The 20,080-nt window shown below is 45.4% G+C and overlaps 1 protein-coding gene across 1 annotated transcript in view; it reads right to left on the reverse strand.

Annotated features, from left to right (window-relative positions):
• mdga1 (MAM domain containing glycosylphosphatidylinositol anchor 1) overlaps positions 1–20,080 on the reverse strand; it is a 183,116-nt gene that overhangs the window by 27,308 nt on the left and 135,728 nt on the right. Inside the window, exons 10-14 of the mRNA XM_076300802.1 lie at positions 19,482–19,630; positions 9,120–9,315; positions 8,589–8,612; positions 6,987–7,139; positions 4,424–4,585 (exon numbers count right to left, since the gene is read on the reverse strand). Of these exons, the coding sequence (XP_076156917.1) occupies positions 4,424–4,585; positions 6,987–7,139; positions 8,589–8,612; positions 9,120–9,315; positions 19,482–19,630 (684 nt within the window). The remainder of the gene's footprint in view (positions 1–4,423; positions 4,586–6,986; positions 7,140–8,588; positions 8,613–9,119; positions 9,316–19,481; positions 19,631–20,080) is intronic.

The raw sequence follows: 20,080 nt of genomic DNA on the forward strand, positions 1-20,080 counted from the left end.
GGGGACAGAGGTAGACCACATGGATCATGTTACAGAGGGATACAGACGATGAAGGTCTGGTCCTGACAGACTGAGGCAGACCAAGACACCGAGAGGAAGCCAGAGAGATGGACACAGAATCCAAAAAAACAGACAGAATGTTTTACATTCAGCGAGCCAGGCAGACAGACAGACAGGCTCACAGGCAAAGGCAGACACAGACAGGCAGGCATACAGACAGAACCAGACAGACAGAGGCAGACAGAGAGACATATTTGGTCAGAGAGATGTCAGACTTTCACTGTGAGCATCACTCCATTTTTTTTTCCAGAGAGCAATCCCCCCCTCAGGGTGATTTTGATCGAAATTAATGGACCTTGCCCTTCAATTTTAATTTTCATTAAGACTCGCCTCTCTGCTTCCTTGGCCCCTAAATAGCAATGGAATTAATAAAATATATCCTTTGGAAAAAGTCATGATCGCCAGGAGCAGCAGCTATTGAAGCTTGCAGAAAGGCAAACGATGGCCAACCTGGGACAGGTTCTTTCAGCAGCTGTCTGCTCCTCCGGTGAGAGCCGACTCTGCCAGACAGGCTGAGACGTTAGACGAGAGGACAGGCGAATGGAGGAGCCGACTGAAAGGGCAACGGTGAAACTACCCAGCAAACTCACACAATGAGCCTCACAAAAGAAAATCAAGCCTAATGGAGCACAAAAAAAAATGGACATAGAGGGACCAATAAATTGGGAAAAGAATGAGGGAAGAAGAAGAAAGGGAGAAAGGGATGATGGGGGAAAGAAAGGGGAACACTGATTTCCTATAGAGCATCTCCTTTGAGCTGGATGCTCAGGTGCTTTAGTTCAGCTCAGCCTAGCTTGGCACATCTTCTCCAGGCTTACTGATGGGGCAGACCTCCCGAGAAGCTGCAACTTGAGGAACCTTGCTGTCTCTGCTGACTGAGGTGCTTTGATGATGGGGGGCAGGGGCTAGGCAGGGAGTGTGTGTGTGTGTGTGTGTGTGTGTGTGTGTGTGTGTGTGTGTTTGTTGGGGGGTAGCTTCCCACCATAGCTTCTGGTGCAGCCGGGACGGATCAAAGGCGCTGGTGTCGGCGTTTCACGGGCCTGTGGGTCCCTGATGCCGAGGGCCCGCATAAATCAAACTCGCCATCGGCGTCGGCGGCTGACGCTGACGTGGATGGAAGATCTATGTGCCCGATAAACCCGTCCGATGGGCCGCCGGCGTGATGAAGCGTCTACCCCCTCCCCCATTCCACCGCCCCGATGACTGATTGCACTGGCAGCCGCCGTAAATCACCCGCCTGGCCATGCCCTCGGCCAACCCCAACCAGCCAGCCGCTGGTGACGAGGAACGCCACGCCGCCGCCTCCTCCTCTAAGAGGGAAGTCTCGAGGTACCACAGTTCTGCATCCCAAACACCCAAACACACACACACACACACACACACACACACACACACTACAAACTCTTGCAGGAGAAAGAAAGAACAACAAGACAAGTTTGTTTGTGTACAAACGATACGCATGCTCCACCTCCGATCAGAGCAGAAATGGAGGTCAAACGCAGACCGTCAACAGGTCAGCTTTTGACAGGGAGATGACAGATCAGGGGCTAAGTTAAGAGCAAAACACCACCAAACTGTGAGCACTCACACACATACATACACACAATGGCAAACTAAACAAACAATCAAGAGCCAACATCACACACTTGGTCCTCACAAACCACGATATGTCCCCACAAACCAACACGTCCCCACACACAGACATGTGAGGTCTGGCAGAGAGGCGAGCGTTTGACGGCAGCAACAGGGAGCAGCAAGCGAGAGCTCTCGTGGTGGCTCAGTGAGTTTCATCTTTTGCCATTCTCGACACGGCCTGATTCCCCCCACTGAGTCACCAGAGGAAATGGAAGTGGCCTAATGGCAGAGTCGGCGCCGGGCGGGCACGTACCCACGCATGACTCGATGGCCGGAGCACCCCGGGAAATGTTTCATCTGATTAGCTAACTTTTAAATGTTTCATTTGCCTTCAGCAATTCTGATGAACTCTGCGCTCTCACTGAGAGTGGCTCCCAAAGTCATTCATCCCCTAGTGCAGTGGTGATACATACTGTAGAAAAATGTTATACTTATTAAATACATACATTTTATGTCACAGCAAAAACTTTAACTTGAAATACCATAACACCATGTCAATCCTATAACAATATGTAGCATGGAGCGTTAAGTACAGTATAAGGAGAACTTTTTCCACAGTGATGTGAACCTTCAATCTGGATCTGACTACTAGGACTAAATCCTGCATGTGAGACCCAACAGGACATGGATATGGAGCTGTAAAGGGCTTCAGCTAGTAGAATGTGAGACTGAATCATGGAACCAAACCTAAGATACTCTCAGACAAGTGAGTGAGAACCATTTCTCATCCGTGACCTTTCAAGCATATTTGTCCCCGATGCATAATGGATGCTGTTATACTGGAGGTTTACTAAATCAAAACACGTCTGTTGTTGTTGTGATGCTTCGGCATTCCACTGGAGAACCCCCACACACATGCACACACACACACATGCACACACACACACACACACACACACACACACACACACACACACACACACACACACACACACACACACACACAGATGCACTGGTGACCTCATCCCGGCGATTCGCAGAGTGTGCACTGGGTGTGTGTCTGCGGCTCGCTCTGCCCCCAGGCTGGCAGATGTTTGTTGTGCCCTGGTTGAAATTTTAAAGTGCCGTGTGGCACAGTGGTTGGCTTTGGCACGGCAGAGGGTAAGGGAGCGGTGCAAGGCAGTGGGAGTGAGTAGGGTGGTGTGAAAGGCAGGGCTGAGGTGGAGGTGGAGGTGGTGTACTGGGGGGGGGGGGGGGGGGGGGGGGGTGTCAGGAGCTTGTTGACAGAGATGGAAGAATGGGTTGAGGCACAGAGATGCATTATGGGGAATGCTCAGAGCTCTCTACATGGGTAGCGCTGTTCCCTGTAAATGCTTGTTGAGGGAGCGCAGGAGATAAGTCAGCTTTGAGGACAAAACAAGTGCACGCACACACACACACACACATGAACAATACACATACAAGGAGTCTACTGAGACACACATAGATGAAAAAAGACCAGAGCTACCATGTCAGTCTGGGTGGGGCGTACAGGAAAAAAAGGTGCCTTTTTAAAATTCTGATGACTTATTCATCTTTGGGGTGACATCTGGCGCTTTCAGACATTCAGACATGTTTTCCCGGACACACACAGTGAGAGCTCCTCTCCCCCGACAGTCATCCCTCATGTAAACAGCTTTCAGAGTGAAAAAATAGAGACTGCACACACAAACACACACACACACACACACACACACACACACACTCATACACCAAGGACCTGGATCGTGCTTCTCCAAAAGAGGCGTTTTGAGGACATTCGGTCACATCAGCCAAGCTGGGTCTAAGACTGCATTCAGTATCGCTGTTTGACATCACTTTATAGCACTTATCTGTTTGACCTCTGACCAGGGCTCTCACCGTCAGCTGAAAGCAAGGGGTGTCTCCTGCCAAACCCACTTGACCTCAGAGCTGGATTAGGGTCAGGTGAACAACCGGAGGGTCCACTTGATAGTGGCTTTATTACTGTGTGCTTATGTAAGCAATAAATTATACTGTATCCCTCATGAATGTGACATTGCAAGTGACTGCAATCCTAACTCAGTGTCTAACTTTATTATCTAACTATACATTACAGTACTCATTTTGAAATGGCACAGCATTTATCAATTCAGTAATGAGTGTACTTGAATTCTCTGCAAAACTAGATACCTCCATTTACAGTATATGAAAATTCATAATTCATTCTTTTCATTGTGCATCCCAGGGTTAAAGGAAAATTCCGGTATTTGAGTCCCTTTTCTGGTTTGTTTTGGATGAACTAGAGTGGTGGACACGAAATTTTGACGATGGGTCCTCGTTTGATGAACATCACTAACCACTCGGTGAGATGCCCCGTTTTGAAAACAAACGTTAAGGGTTGTTTTAAGGACATGTTTGTGCATGCCCATAGCCAGATACTATGAAACAGTCAAAGGCGATTCAAAACAAGTCAGAAAGTTGAGATAGGACCCATCGTCAAAATTACGGTGTCCACCACTCTAATTCATCCAAAACAAACCAGAAAAGGGACTCAAAGTGCTTAATACCGGAATTATCCTTTAAGTAAAAAAATAAATCAACCCGACCACAGTTTTATTGATATCACATGGAATGCACAATTAAAAAAAGATTTATGGAAATTCATATGGAGGATATTTGTTTTTGCAGGTAAACTCTTCAATATGGTATCTAAGAGTCCTAAAGATTATGTGGTACTTAATGCTCTACTACTCTAAGGAATTAAATGTGAGAGGAGAGGGTAACTTACCGATGTGTTTGCCCTTCATGTGGTAGTAGAAGGAGATGCAGTAGGGCGTCCGCATGGTCCCTGTGGGGCCGCGAGTCAAGGTCACGTTGTAGAGCGGCGAGACCAGCCGAGCACTGTCTCCCATCACCCGTGGCCGTGATGTCTCAATGTACATGTAGTAGCCTGTGGTGCATGAGTATTGGCACATATTATGCGGGGGATCAGTAGAGGTTTAAATTAAGTGAGTGTGTAATGTAGAAAGAATATAAGATTCTGCTGGACAGATTTCTCAGTGCTGGTTCAGTTAATGTAAATTGGTCTTTAAGCTTTGAGCACACATTCCCAATTCAATCTTTTTTATATTTTTTCCCATGTTTTATACTCTTTCTTATCAGCGGGGATGCTCATTGCACTTTGAAATTAAACACAGAGGTGCAGATGTACTATCGCTTTTGCACCCACTTGAGGTGTATTTTCTTCGTGAAGTGCGCGTAAAAAAATGCCGTGGTATGTACAAACAGGCCGCACTTGGGTTAAACCGCAGACTGCCTGTCGCAGGAGAATGGCAATTTGCTCTTTTCCGTGTCATGCATATGCATTCATAGGAGGACCAGCGGAAAGTGGGAGTTTCATGTAAAAAAATGGGAGGCAAAGCGTAAAATGCACCTAATTAGGTATTCCCCTGCTTGTACAAAAACTGCCCATGAAAGCGCACGTCTGTTTTGTGGTGAAATATTTCCGTATATTTGCAGTTAAATCACATCTGGCCCACAGTACTTACGTAATGCATGTCTCCTTCAAATAAAATGGGACGTAATGGGCAAACTGATTCCCCCCTGTGTGGTTTCACTGGCTGTATGGCGAGTAAGTATCCTTGGCATACATCCAATCAAAACTCCTAATGGTTTCCATGTAGTGTTGCCAACCTACATCCACACTGACCTTATTTTCAGCTGCGATATATTGGTCTGACCACCCTCTGTTGAGAATCGATTGAGCTCAGTAGTAACCCTGCCTAAAATGTTCTACAAGATTTATTAGTGAGGTATGGAGAGTAGTTAAGGTGATGACACAGAGCCCACGCTCTGATCCCAAAACCAGACACAACAATGGCTGAACTACAAGACTATTTGCTAAAGATGCTACAACTTCCAGAATTTTTTAAAGTGAAGTATCTGAAAGCTCAGCAGAAAATACTTGGGGTTTTACTTGCGGAGTAGAGAAATATGGTGAGGTTATTCCCCCCTCTGGGGTTCACTAGGTTTGATTTTCCAGCTGGCCCCACAAAGCCCAGGACAGACATCTTGAGGGCTCAGTTTTCTCTAAAAGTTATTACATCCCATTCTCACCCATTCACGTCCAGGGCAATTGCTGCACCCATTATCAGTGGTCCTGACCCAAACATATTCTTAGTGAGAGCTTCCGAACCACAATGACCACAGTGAAGATTGTAGAGGAGCATCAGACAAACATCAGACAAATCTCCCACAGACCTGAACTGGGATCCTTTTTTAAATATTAGCAAATTACTCACGACTGCGAACGTGTGAATCTACTGTACCCCTAGAGTGCAGTTATGTGAACATACACGGAACTTCTGCATATATCTGTATCAGATAAGCCCCGACAGGCTCAGCACTTCCAGGGAACGGCGGCCAAGAGCCTTAAAATAACACTTGTGATGGATGAGTTTGGACAGCTTTTAAAACCCTCTGACTCGGGCACTTTTGAAAGGATACAGTGGACCCTTTGCCCCTCCACACCCCTTCATCCATATTAAGGAGGAGCCACATTAGAGTGGTGAATGCTCAATGAGAGAGGAGAGGTAAGGGCATATTAATATTGAAAGAAGGAGACCACTTTTGATGTATATTATCATAGGCATTAAAAGTCCCCTTGCTCCGAGCTAAGAAGTCTCGAGGAAATATAGAGAAACTGGGAGGGGTGGGGGGGGGGAGGCATTCCAGGACCAGGAGAGCTAAAATAATTTCCCCGCTAATTTAGTCATTGATACAAAGAGAAATGGGGGAACCGTTGCCATGGAAAGTTTTCCTCTTCTTCTTTTTACAGCTTGTTGTGGCAGAAGCAGCCGGAGAGAGAGATGTGTTTTTGTTCTGCTGTGTCATCTACTGTCTAATTGATGATGAGTGGCCGCGATGGGGACTGCCAGTCACTTTGGGTTACTGTTTCTGCTTTCCTGCACTTGAGGGAATTGTCTTCTAAATCCAGCCATGTTGTTTTTTGCTTGTTTTCTTTTGATGTATACAGCTTTTTGACATGATAGATAAGCATTCATTTTATTTTAATTAAGAATTGATAAAATGAATGTCACTTAATGATAACAATGTATTGAATGAAATAAAGCATCCCTTCATGTTTCTTCCAACAACTCATATTTTTATCTTAAGGGTCTCAAATAAATAAAAATATGATGATTTATAATTTCTACCTACCAGCAAGTTATTTACAATAGCTGTATATACAGTATAGCACACAATTTTCTGTTAATTAACGGTAAATTTAATTCCACTCAATTTGGTACTGACCGATGAAAAGACTGGTAAGCACTGGCAAGTCAACGCACCTTCTTTAGTCCCACTGCGGTCCATGTCAGGGCCCGTGTTGGCTGAGCGCTTGGGATTCTGGGACAGGTGGTTCTGTCGAGTCCAGTCGAACGTATCGCCTCTGTCCTGTGAGAAGCCACAGATCTGCTTGTCCTCGAATCCACACACATAATCTGTGTCAGAGAAAAACACTGCTTTAAATACGTGCCTAAGTGCACAGAGGGAGATGAGGACTGACTAACAGATATGAAGAAAAAATACTCTAAAATCATATTTATAAATATGACCTACACCAGTAATCACGTTCTATCAGTATTACTGTGGCAAACACAAACGGTGTTTCTGCGTCTGTGTTGCATGGCAACCATTCTCGCTGTCAATTTTGTTTTGTGGTTGAGTGATGATTTTAAATTGAAAAATTATCGTATTTTTTGTTGCTGTGCACTTATTTTGTAATTTTGGGACTTATTGCTTAATATTACTCTCTTGAAGAGTACTTGGCTGGGTACTCATGTGTCAATGAAACAATAAGGCTGCTGACAGTAAGTCAGCTTCATAATACACTCCATTTAAACAAATCACTATGTGCTGATTCACACCTATTTGAAAAGTGTGTGTATATGTGCGTGCGTGCGTGTGTGTGTGTGTGTGTATGTGTGTATGTGAGAGAGTGTGTGTGTGTGTGTGTGTGTATATATAATATATGTGTGTGTGTGTGTGTGTGTGTGTGTGTGTGTATGTGTGTATGTATGTGAGAGAGTGTGTGTGTGTGTGTGTGTGTATATATATATATGTGTGTGTGTGTGTGTGTGTGTGTGTGTGTGTGTGTGTGTGTGTTTATGTGTGCGCTCACATCTGCATGTGTTTCTAATACAATATTATACCAGCTCAGATTAGTTACACAGGGATGCCCCTCATTTTCGAGGATGAATTAAGAAAAGGGAGCGAGAACTCATTACCATTTGGGTCCCACAGTGCTATATCCACCTCCTCAATTTGTTTAGTTGTTGCACAATCTGTTTTAATCTACGCTGTGCTTTTTTAATTGTGCTACATTGGCAAAGCAGCATGTTCTGGGCGCCAGTAGAGCAATGTTGAATTTAATTGAACAGAACTGAAAATGTCAAAACAAGAGAACAACGGGGAAAAAAACAAGAAAGAGGAGGAGGAGGAGGAGGAGGAGGAGGAGCGATCAACATGGGCAGAGAAAGAGACAGAGAGGCACACAGGGCAATGGCGGGAGAAGTGTGTGTGAGTGTGTGTGTGTGTGTGTGTGTGTGTGTGTGTGTGTGTGTGTGTGTGTGTGTGGGAGAGATAGATGGGAGTGGGAGAGATAGACAGAGAAAGAGAGAGAGAGAGAGAGAGAGAGAGAGAGAGAGAGAGAGAGAGAGAGAGAGCGAGCAAGAGATGAAATGAGGGATGCTTTTCGTAATGATGAAGCACAACGAGACAAAGGACGACAGGAGGAGGAGGAGGAAGGAAAAACAAAGTGATTTGTCTACAAAGCAAAAAGGAAGACAAGAAAAAGAAGAAAAGAGGAGGATGAAGAGAGTAAATCATTTAGCAAGTAATAGAACGGGACACAGGGAACACTTCACAAAGGGATGGAGGCACTGCCTTACCTGAGGGACGGAGATAAGTGTACGCTGGAGAGAGAGAACATAAAGATGGACATGTTTTATCTGTCTTTCAAACACACCGCTGCACACACAAACAGCACACTGCCTCCCCTACAATCATTGCACGTCAACTTCAATGGACACATTCACGTTTACCAACAAAATGGCCTTTGATCAAACTCCCTTTCCTGCTTGTGTTGATAATGCAAGTTGAAAATTCGAAAACAAAAACACAGCAATTACACGTCTTTACAGAACAGACACAAAATTCTTTCTAAATCTTTCTATCCTACAATCCTATTATACTTCATGAAAACTAATGATGAGTTGACTGAAAGTCTCATCCAGTTAACTACTGGACATGGAGGTGGTCTTAAGTGAGCCTAAGTATTTGGCCCAATGTACAGTATCCATTTAGTTAGTATGTGTATATGAAGATACAAGTGAGATAACAGTTATGATAATTCATTTTTGTATATGGGTGAGACACAAGCCATTATTCTGGTGAGGGCACTACAGGTCAGAGAAACTTACGCTCGGCGAACTGGATGGTGCGCACCACGGGGTCTCCTGTGCCAAAGTTGCTGATGGGGGTGAGGCCCACCTCGTACATGAGGGCGATGCGGAGGTCAGTGATCACCTCGGACATCAGCACGCCTTTCACCGGCTCAGATGAAGGGGTGTAAACCTTGGACCACACACGCTGGCCATTCTGCAACACAAAGGAAGACTTCATGGGTCAGACAGCAGGTTTTAAATGATGTGGTGCTTTATTTGAAAAACAATGCACTTTGCTCTTAGATAGATATAACACCAATGTAGGAAAATCACTTTGTAACATCAAAAACATTGCTTAATATGCATCACAAGTGTGCTTGACTGTTTCTCCAGAGGGGACCTTTAGAATGAAGTTATCAAAGGTATAAAGTTTTAGTTCAAAAACACACCTGAAGCCCAACACAGCCACCAAACAACTCTACTGGTCTAAACTCACCCTGCCCACCCACAGTTCCTCATGTCTCTCACACTCTGTGTTCCCTCCTTATCTCTTTCCCCTTCTGGGCAGAGTTCTGACCCCCCCAAGACACTCCATTCAGGCTAGATCACACTCTTCTTCAACCCAACCCAACTTCTCTCTATTTCCTTACCTCTTTTACAAGGAAATAGACCAAACTATTCTGAGCCAGCTCTGTATGCATGAAGTACTGTTAGTATCTGTAATCAGGGCACTCTAAATCACCATGACCCTGAGAACCAGTAGCAGACTCACTCACACCTGGAAAAGCTGAAAAAGTGGATTAGACACAGTATATTTGGGTTAAATAGAAAGAGAGTGCCTCCTTTTTCATGGACTGGGTGCTGGGTGCAGGCATTAGACAAGAAACTCTCGTTAGTGTAGATAGATAATTGTGTTGTCTCTGTGCTCCACCATCCCCTCTCCTTGTCACTTTCCCTCCCTCTCTCCTTCTCTCCTCTCTCTCTTCTCTCTCTCTCTCTCTCCGTCGCCCACGGCTAGACTGTGGCTCGGCTCCATGGTTAACCGTGCTCTCTGGGGTCAAACGCATTTGTTATTTGTCTAATTAGGGGCCTGCGATCCAGCGCTTTTATCAGGGGTCCGCATCAGGGATGTGGGACACTGCAGTGCTTTAGAGGCATTAGCACAGCCACTCCAGCTCCAGTCAGTTAGTTAATATGCACACAAGTGAGTACAACACACACACACACACACACACGCACACACACACATGCTGTTTAAGACCAAAACCGCCTCCGGCTTCTGACACGCCTACACTCACTAGGGTCTATAACTACACACACACATACACACACACATATACTTTTATACACACACATATACTTTTTTGCCTCTTTTTATCTCCCACACATAGACAAGCCTATACAATACACCTTGCATGGCTATCACTGAGCCAACAGGCACCAATAATAATGAAAAATAATAAAGAAAAATGAAAAATGCACACACACACACACACACACACACACACACACACACACACACACACATACACACAGACACGCACACAGATATCTCAGTGGTTCACATTCCAGCACTCCCGCCGCGATGTCGTTTGATCAAAATGTTGACCACTGATATCACACAAATCATTAAAATCTCTTTCATCCCTCTCTTCTCCTCTTTGATCCTCGCTGCACTCCCCTCCGTCGTTTTTTTACGGGGTGCTCGCTGCCGATGCCCCCGACCCAGCCGCCCTGCCTGCTCTCTCTCTCTCCCTCTCTCTCTCTCTCTTTCTTTCTGTCCCTCTTTTCTCTTCATCCACCCATTCCTCTCTTTCTGTCCCTCTACCTGTCCGTGACAGCGTGTCCACACTATCCCAGCCAAGCTCTTTCTCTCTTTCATAAGGCATGCTGTGAAACACAGAAACAAGAAGAAAAAAAAAACGAATAACTCAATAGCACCGCTTAACCAGACCGACAGCCATCCCGAATCTCTCATCACACTCAATTGCATTCACACAGCCTTTGTTGAGATGCGCTCTGAAGCAAGCTGTCATGCATTCAGAGCAGTCTCTTCTGCAGCCTGCGTTCTTTTGTACACTTTTTAGGCAATGTGATGCATCCACTCCCCTCATCCTCTGGGGAGCCTGCCTGCACTGAAACCACGGAGGATGCTCCCAGCTCCATCACGTCTGATTGATCCTCAACACAGCACCACAAGCCCTTGATGAGTGGAATCAGCTGGATAGCTAATCAGAGAAAAGAACTGGGACGGGTCTTATATATTCAGCATATAGCAGCGTGTAGCATCCCTAAGGGCTAACAGAGAGACGCCGCCATATGGAGCCGTTGAAGGATGGCGAAGAGACTTCACTGAGGAGCAGCATGGACAAAGTAGAGGAGAGGAGAGGAGAGGAGAGTCCAATTTAGACGGCACTCTCCAGACACCATCCAGACCAGTGTTATCAAAGGCCTGTGCAAAATCAATCGGAGGCTGGATACGGAGTGGTGTTCTCTTCCCAGTATCCCGCTCGGAGTTTCCGTCGGACAAAGGGCCGCCGACCTCCCTTTCCTGACCTGGAGGCAAGCTTCACTCGTGGGAGATTCCCTTTGCTGGACTGGAGGGTGGGGGGTTTCTGGTCAGGAGTTTCTCCTCACCAACTTGAGCAAAAGTCTAAATCAGCAGTGTGTGCAGACAGCAGTGTGTGCAGACAGCAGTGTGTGCAGACAGCAGTGTGTGCAGACAGCAGTGTATTCTCTGCTCTGTTCCAAAAGGAGGAGAACAGATACTGCCTCCTGTATCTCCTCAGTATCTTCTCAGCCAAATCCAATTGACATTGGATAGGGATAAAAAACTAATACCAACGATGACTTTCTCCCAGTTTGAAATGTGTCTTCAATATCAGTACAGACCTCTGTGTCATGGTGAGGAAACAGACCTTTTCTTCAGCCAACACAGTGTGGATCCTTTAATATCACATTTTGGCACAATACTCTCCTGTTCACCTCCCTCATCTCTCATCATCACTGTCATTGTCTGTCCTTTCTTGCTCCTCTACACAAACACAATCACACACACACAGACACAGACACAGACACAGACACACACACACACACACACACACACTTTCCTTTCCTTTTCTCTGTCTTCTCTCTCACCTTTGTCTCACTCACTGTCACTCTCTCTCTTTCTCTCTAATTTCCTGGTCTGACCCCGAGGTTCATCGACCCATCGCTCCTCCGTATCACACACCCGTGCCCCTAGATCCTCTCCGTCTGGCCCCTAGTTAATTAGACACTCGCCCGCCCCAAAACCACCTGTCTACCAGAAGCCCCACAACTTCATTAACCTCCATGTCAAACTGCCAGGAGCCTTCCATTACTTATGGTTTTTGTAACACCGACCGAACAGGAAAATCTTCATCAAGAGAGACAAGGTGGGGAGACCCGGTAACCACGGCAGGAGAGATTGAGTTCTGGCGAATCCGCGGCTCAGTAGGAGGTTATAATGAGGGTCGAAGTACTTTGGATATTATTCCTCTAATGCAGAGAGACCAGCCCAGGACGCAAATTACTGAGAGAGCTCACTACCGCTTGTTGTAATTTACCTCTGCCACAATTAAATTGTGAGAGTGGGGGCGGATGTTGGCATGCAACAATCATATTAAATGTGCCTAATCAGCTTTAAAGTGTGTTTGTGTGTGCGTGTGTGTGTGTGTGTGTGTGTGTGTGTGTGTGTGTGTGTGTGTGTGTGTGTGTGTGTGTGTGTATGCGTGCAAGTGTACATTTGCTTGTGTGTGTGCATGTGTGGGTGGGTTTGAGTGTGAGTGTGTGTTTCTATGGGTTTGAGTCTCATTTAGTAATCTGGTAAAGCTTTCTGGACCTGCCTGCATATGCAATGTTTTCTTTGGATGTGCCTGTGCTCGTTTGTGTGTGCGTGCGCGTGTGTGTGTGTGTGTGTGTGTGTGTGTGTGTGTGTGTGTGCGTGTGCATGTGTGTGTGTATGTTTGTGTGTGTGTATGTGTGTGTGTGTGCCCATCCATGTCTGGTTTGTTATGAGCTCTAGCATGTAAGCACATCATTCCTCAAAGTCAACCTTGAGCCTAATGCCACTGCACAGTGCAGTGAATCCAGTCAATCTCATCCAAGGGAGACAGTGTGTGGATGACGGCCTAACTGAAAGCACTGTCTAGGGGAAGCCTCTTTTGAAGTGCTGATGAGAGCTTGGGACAAGCACGTCCTTAACTGGAACACACATACACACACACACACACACACACACACAGGGCCCTGCCCATACCTCTAAGGGCTGTGTGGTTTGGTTGCAGAGCTGGTTGATGTTAAAGTACGCGTGTGGCTTCACAAGTAGGAGTATGCAGATGGGATATGATTGTGTGTGTGTGTGTGTGTGTGTGTGTGTGTTCGTGTACCTTCTGGGGATGAAGAGTAAAGAGTAGAGGCCCTCCATAAAAATGAATCTTTTCTTGCTCTCTTTTAAATGGTACACCCACACCACACACACTCTGCTACTACACAATACACTGAGGGAAGAAAAGCTACTTTACTTGATATAAATGACACAAATAACATGAAAATCATTAAATTCATGTATGACCAAAGTCCAAATGACCAAGGTCCTGTGATCAATTCCAGCCCCTGCACTGTGTCTAAGTCCAGCTAACTATCTGAGCAACCCTGTGGATGCAACAGCACCCGTGAAGGGCTGCAGGTCCAATCAGGGCGAGAGGAGCAGTGAGCCTTGGACAGTGATGTGGCCAAAGAAGAAAAGCAGCATGTGTTGTTTCTCTCCAAAGACTCACAGTGGAGAAACTAAATTAGCTCTACCAAACACCTTGTAAAGGAGGTGTGGAAATGAGGTCTCTCCAAGCACATACTGCAGCACATCATCAGTACTGGCAGTAAGGGTGGAACGTTGCAGATGCACACAGGTTTGTTGAAGACTCACACAAAGACTCTCACACACCGCTGTAGGAATATGAAAATAAAATTTCACATTCACACACATAGACACTTGTATACATGTGTGCAATATACAGTACACATGCCAACAATAACAACTGAATGGCTACACCAATTTCAAAATGGAAGGTTGAAGTATTACCATCTCTTAGATTTTGCCATTAATGGACAGATCTTTCTAGACTGTGTGATCACTCTAGAATGTGTGGATTGGAAAGCTATAAAAAGTCATACATGTAGGGTAACAACTCCCAGGACCTGCGATTGCAAGATGCCATCCCTACACATGGATTGGGACCCATTTTCAAATGTACTGTATAGTATAACAGGCGACAGAGAGGGTCATATTATCATTGATATACTAATAAAACCAGAGATACTTGCAATATAAAAATCCCAACACGACTGCATAAACCGGTTCTTGTTAACGGCTGTATTTCCATACTCTCGCACATAAAGAGGCAATGCAGCTTTAAGGTAAACCACAAATATACCCTGGCACTCATTTATAGATCCTGCATGCTTCAGACAGAACCCTTTCCAGGTCTAGACCTAATCTGTCCTCTGGATGTACTGTAGTGCTACTACCGCAGTGTCCATAAACAAACATGTCTGCAGGCACTCCACATCCAGCTGAGGTCAAAGATGCACTAAATGTGTTTGTGCCTGCAAGGTACATCTGGTGGTGCTTGTCATATTGTTGAAGTCAAGATCTGCTAAATTCAGCCTTTTACCAATATCTCTTGCATTTCACATTCAAACTATATACTTGACCATGCACATATTTGAGTGATCATTACATTACATTACATTACATTACATTACATTACATTTGGCTGACGCATTTTTAGCCAAAGCGACTAACAACATGGTAAACAGTTTAAGTTTTAGAGCAATTGTCAACAATTTTAGGACAATTTAAAAAAAAACATTAGAGTACAGTAAGAATAAGTGCATCAGTGAGTGCTGTTTTTAACAGTTACGTGTCAGTTTAAGACGGCTGGTGAGTGCTAGGATCAGCAAGACTTGTTGTAAGTGTTGCTGTGATCAGCCAGTGTAAAGTTGGACAGGCCAAAAGTTCAAGAGAAGTGTGAACAACACTCAACCAGACAACCAGACAAACTAACAAACAAAGATGTCTTCCTTTATAGTCAGATAGCATTTATCCATGTGTGTAACCTCACAGACCTGCTCATTTTCCTCACCGTAGAACAAACAGGTACAAGCCTCATGACAAAGCGTACCATTCTCAAACTGACTCCAGAACCTGAGAAAAATGAATGCATCCTGAGAATGATCCAAACAACCTACAGTGCACCCCGAGACAAAAAAACAAAACAAAAACAAAATAAATCTCTACGATAATGCAACTTCTCGTCGTGTACACATTATTAATTCATGTTTGATACAAACAGAAAGTAACTTGTGCAAAACTTCAGCTACAGGCTACATGACATGGGCAAAAACAATGCATCTCTGACAAGTTTTTTTTTACCCTGACTGTAAAAAAGCTCCCATACAGTCGCTTTCATAGCAGCCCCAAACATGTGCATCTGCTGACCCTGCACGCTTTGGCCTCTGGTGAGAGCGCCGCTGTGGACACCTCTGAGTGAGACAAAGCAGCTGAGTAAGACGTCTGAGCTCCCAGAATCCTCTGTTCGAGCAGAGGGGGGCCAACACAGTGATGGTGAAGGGGGACGCAGATGGCGTGCGTGTCGGTGGTCGCCCACGGTGACATGACGATTTGTCACAAGTTTTTCTAGGATGCTCAGGTGCACACGGAAACAACATGGCATGGACATTGCTGACATGCATATACAGAAACGGCACTTTACTTTCTTTTGCTACACTGTCATACTGTCTGATGCTGCTGCCGCTGCTGTTGTTGTTGTTGTTTTGATTACGCCCTTGTTTGTTTACCTCCTTATCCATTATAGAGTCAATTATTCATTTTCTGAGCAGAATGTTTTTAAACGCATCCCATCAATCAAATACACGCTTTTGGCATTCTAGCTGTCTATCATTTGTGTCTCCAACAGAGCCAAGCCAGACCAGACTAATTAAAGGTGTCTTTGGCAGATATGGCACTTCCTATCAGTCCGTGGGTGTCAAACTATCTCGCTAAAGCTGCGAGTGAGGCAGAGACCTCAGATCTAGTTCATCTTCCCCTCTTCCACACGGCTACACCCTGGAAAAATTAATTAAACATTCATCAGCACCACCAAATGAGGCTAACGATCTCTGCCTCTCTTTTCTCTCTCGTTCTTTTCCTTCTCTTTCTCTCATTTTCTTTCTCTCACCCTCTCATTCTCTCTCCCACTCTCTCTCTCCCTCTCTCTCTTTCTCCCCCTTCTAATGTAAACATACACAAGCCACTTGGGCGCATTTACAAACATTTACAGGAGCCCATCGTGACCAGTGATGTAAAAACACTCTTCATGGCGGCGTCAGGATGCTAATGCGCTTGTCCTGGCACACACTTACTTAAGGTGTGATCTATAAAGAGGCGCAGATTAGCTATTCAGACACACAAAGGCCGACGTCTAATCTTCCCCGTTTGCTTTGAATCCCGCTGCCGTGTATTATTCATCAAGATCCTTCCTGTCTTACCCCCCTCTTGCCCTGGGCCAGGTTGCACTGCAGAGCTGATTACACTGTCGGAGTATAAAGTGGAGAGAGAGAGAGAGAGAGAGGGAGAGAGAGAGAGAGAGAGAGAGAGGGAGGGAGAGAGAGGAGAGAGAGAGGGAGGAGTGCTCCACGAGCAGTGTTCAAATGAACAAACGAGCCCCCCACGCACGCATGCCAGGAGCCACGCAGTGTTCCAGCGGTGAACACCTGACGCGCCAGAGCGCTTTCATGATCCTCACACACACACACACACACACACACACACACACACACACAGTGATGCGCCAGAACGCTTTCATGATCCTCACACACACTGGCTTTCTGGCGGGCGGGAGTGGGGCTTGGGGTGGGGAATGTTTGCCACCTGCAACACCAACAAAGTACCAACCAAACCAAACGCGCAGTAAAACATTTACAGAGCTGTGCACAGGGGCTCAACCATCATTTAAAATACATGTGCACAAACCACACAAGCAACAGCCGAAACTACCACATGGAAACAGCATCAGTCCGGATTTCTTTCAGTCAGAATCGGAGGCCTTTACAGTGCATGGTCTTATGCGGTCAATTAATGATGGAGAGCAAGGAAGAGGGGATGAATGATAGATTCAAGGAAGGAAGGGAGAGAGAGAAAAAAAGAGTCAGATACAGTAGGAGAGAGATGGGATGAAGAGAGTGGAAATGGGGAAAAGAGAATGATCAGACAGATAAACAAACAGAAAACTGGAGGAGGAGGAGGAGGAGGATGGAAGAAAACAGCAGAGGTGAGACGATGAGAGAAGAGAGGAAATGAGAGGAGTGGAAGATGGGACAAGGTAGTGGAGAGAGGAGAGACAAGGAGAAGAGAAGAGAGGAGGAGGAGGAGGAAGAAAAGAGAGCAGGGGAGAGGAGGAGAAGAGAAAAGAGGAGAAGAGGGGGAGAAAAGAGGGGAGGGGAGAGGAGAAGAGAGGAGGAGGAAAAGAGAGGAGAAGAGAGGAGGAAGAGAAAAGAGGAGGGGAGAGGAGAGGAGGAGGAGAAAAAGAGAGGAGGAGAAGAAAGGGGAGGGGAGAGAGTTTGCTTGCTACTCTCTAGGGTGGCTACATTCACAGAGCTTGTTAATGCAGAACAAGCATCCATCGATCCAATCCCTGCTCCCAACACAACCACAACTATTCCCCTGCCTCGAATTATGAGCCAGTGCATTCATTCATTTCACTTAAATCACTCTCACCAACAGCGAGTGTGTGTGTGTGTGTGTGTGTTTGTGGGTATGTGTGTGTATTTGTGTGTATTTGTGTGTGTGCGTGTGTGTCTGTGTGTCTGTATGTCTGTGTGTGTGTGTGTGTGTATGTGTGTATGTGTGTGTGTGTATATTTATTCCTACCAAGTCTATAGCTTGTTTATGTTTTCTTAGGTTTGAGTGTGTGGGAGGGACATAACAAAAGATGGGACATGATCTGATAACTCAGCAAGTTCCATATCTACAACCACCAAGTACTCAACATAGCTGCTCCCAAAAAAAGTATGATTAAACACATCATAATGCATGTAACAGTAAAACATCAAACAAAGAGAATCACATACATGTAGATCTGCTTTCCAGTCATGAAACATGTATGCTTTGTGCTCAAATGTCATTTCTTTTATTAGGTTATGAGGGGGCTTTCCATAGATTCTTCCTTCACTGGCATATAAAAATGATGGAACACATATCTCATAACCTAACCCATCCATCACCACAGGATAAAGGGAGGGAAGGATATGTTTAAAAGAGGTAGGGTCACACCACAGAGACTCATAGACCTCCTCTGCACTGAGATGGCGTAGGGCAGCCGTGGCCTACTGGTTAGGGCTTCCGGCTTGTAACCGAAGGGTTGAAGGGTTGAGCACTGCTCTCCCATGCCCACATCCATGGCTGAAGTGCCCTTGAGCAAGGCACCTCACCCCTCACTGCTCCCCGAGCGCCGCTGTAGCAGGCAGCTCACTGCGTTGGGATTAGTGTGTGCTTCACCTCACTGTGTGTTCACTGTGTGCTGAGTGTGTTTCACTAATTGGGATAAATGCAGAGACCAAATTTCCCTCACGGGATCAAAAGAGTATATATACTTATACTATACATCTGAACCGCCACCATTGTGGACAGACGTTGATTCTCCAAGATGAAAGAAATGACATGACACAGAACATTGTAATAACCAGAGATCATGCTTCAGCTCTAAGTGAAACTATTCTTTATGTCTAGTCAAGAGACAGGTGAGACAGACAAATCAAAGTGTTGCAGTCAGATGAAATGGGAAAGTGCTCAATGGCGCTTTGTTGCTCTGTGTTGCTCCCCATTGAAATCCTGTCTGGTGAATTAGAGAGGGCGGTCCAGGGGCTGACATCAAAGGCATCGCAGGATCTTACATCACTCACACATGAATAGGCTACAGTCTAATGTGTTTTACATTTTCATATGCCATCATCACAGAGACGCAGAGCCAGCCGGGTGCAAATGAAAGTTTGAGTGTAATGAAGGATGATAGTAAAAGACAGAGTGGAAGTAAGGAAAGAGAGAAAAGACATCATTTCATCCACTGCTTTTTCAAACTTCAGATTATGAAGTCCTCTGATTCCCTGAATAACAGATCTGAGTATGAAGATTAATAACTTGTCCCTGAGCCCAGTTGGTCTATCTTTACAAAAAACATACTGATCTCCTTAACAAGTTGAACACTTCAATAAATAAACCACACCAATCAAATCAATCACTTTTCTAATTTCAAAATGGATGAAGCCATTTGATTTAAACCTATGTATGTGAGGATCTGATTGGCTGGAAGAGAAGCGTACCTGTGTGACGTTGATCCAGTAGCCAATCACGCGGTCCACAGCAGCCGGCTCTCTCTGGGTCCACTGCAGGTTGTAGGAGAAGTTGTCCCCCTTCAGGACACGGATGGGGTTGGGCGTGTCATAGTAGAACTCCGCAGGGAAGGGGCGAGCTGCAAATGTCAGGGTCAAAGGTCAGGAGGTCGTGACTGATGGTGGTCTGAGATCATTTCAATCCATTTTCAGTAGTAGAGTAAATATGTTACATCTGTATATCAGTAATTGTAGGGTAAACATTATGCGGCCAAATACACTTAAAGTCACTAATGCCTAATAATACAACTTCACATTTAATATAGCCATTCTAACATTTCAACATCTGTGTTGGCACACTTTGTGCCAAAGTGGATCAGCAGGCACCAACAAACTAATTCCCTGTGAAAATAAGCTTCTTGGAGGTGTTTCAGATCCTAGGGGTGGATATAAGAACATTAGTCATCCAAACAACTAAACACACACACACACACATTCCTATTTGTCTGCTGAAGAGCAGGAGATCCCCCCAGCGTCAGACGTTTCTGCCACCTTCCTACGTCCCTCGCATACATCCAGAGTAAACAGTT

This window comes from Alosa pseudoharengus, unplaced genomic scaffold (genome assembly GCF_046254945.1).
Source record: "Alosa pseudoharengus isolate Yale_2024_CS ecotype anadromous, Long Island Sound unplaced genomic scaffold, YU_APseudo_1.1 YU_APseudo_1.1_scf_22, whole genome shotgun sequence".
Classification (NCBI taxonomy): Eukaryota; Metazoa; Chordata; class Actinopteri; order Clupeiformes; family Clupeidae; genus Alosa; species Alosa pseudoharengus.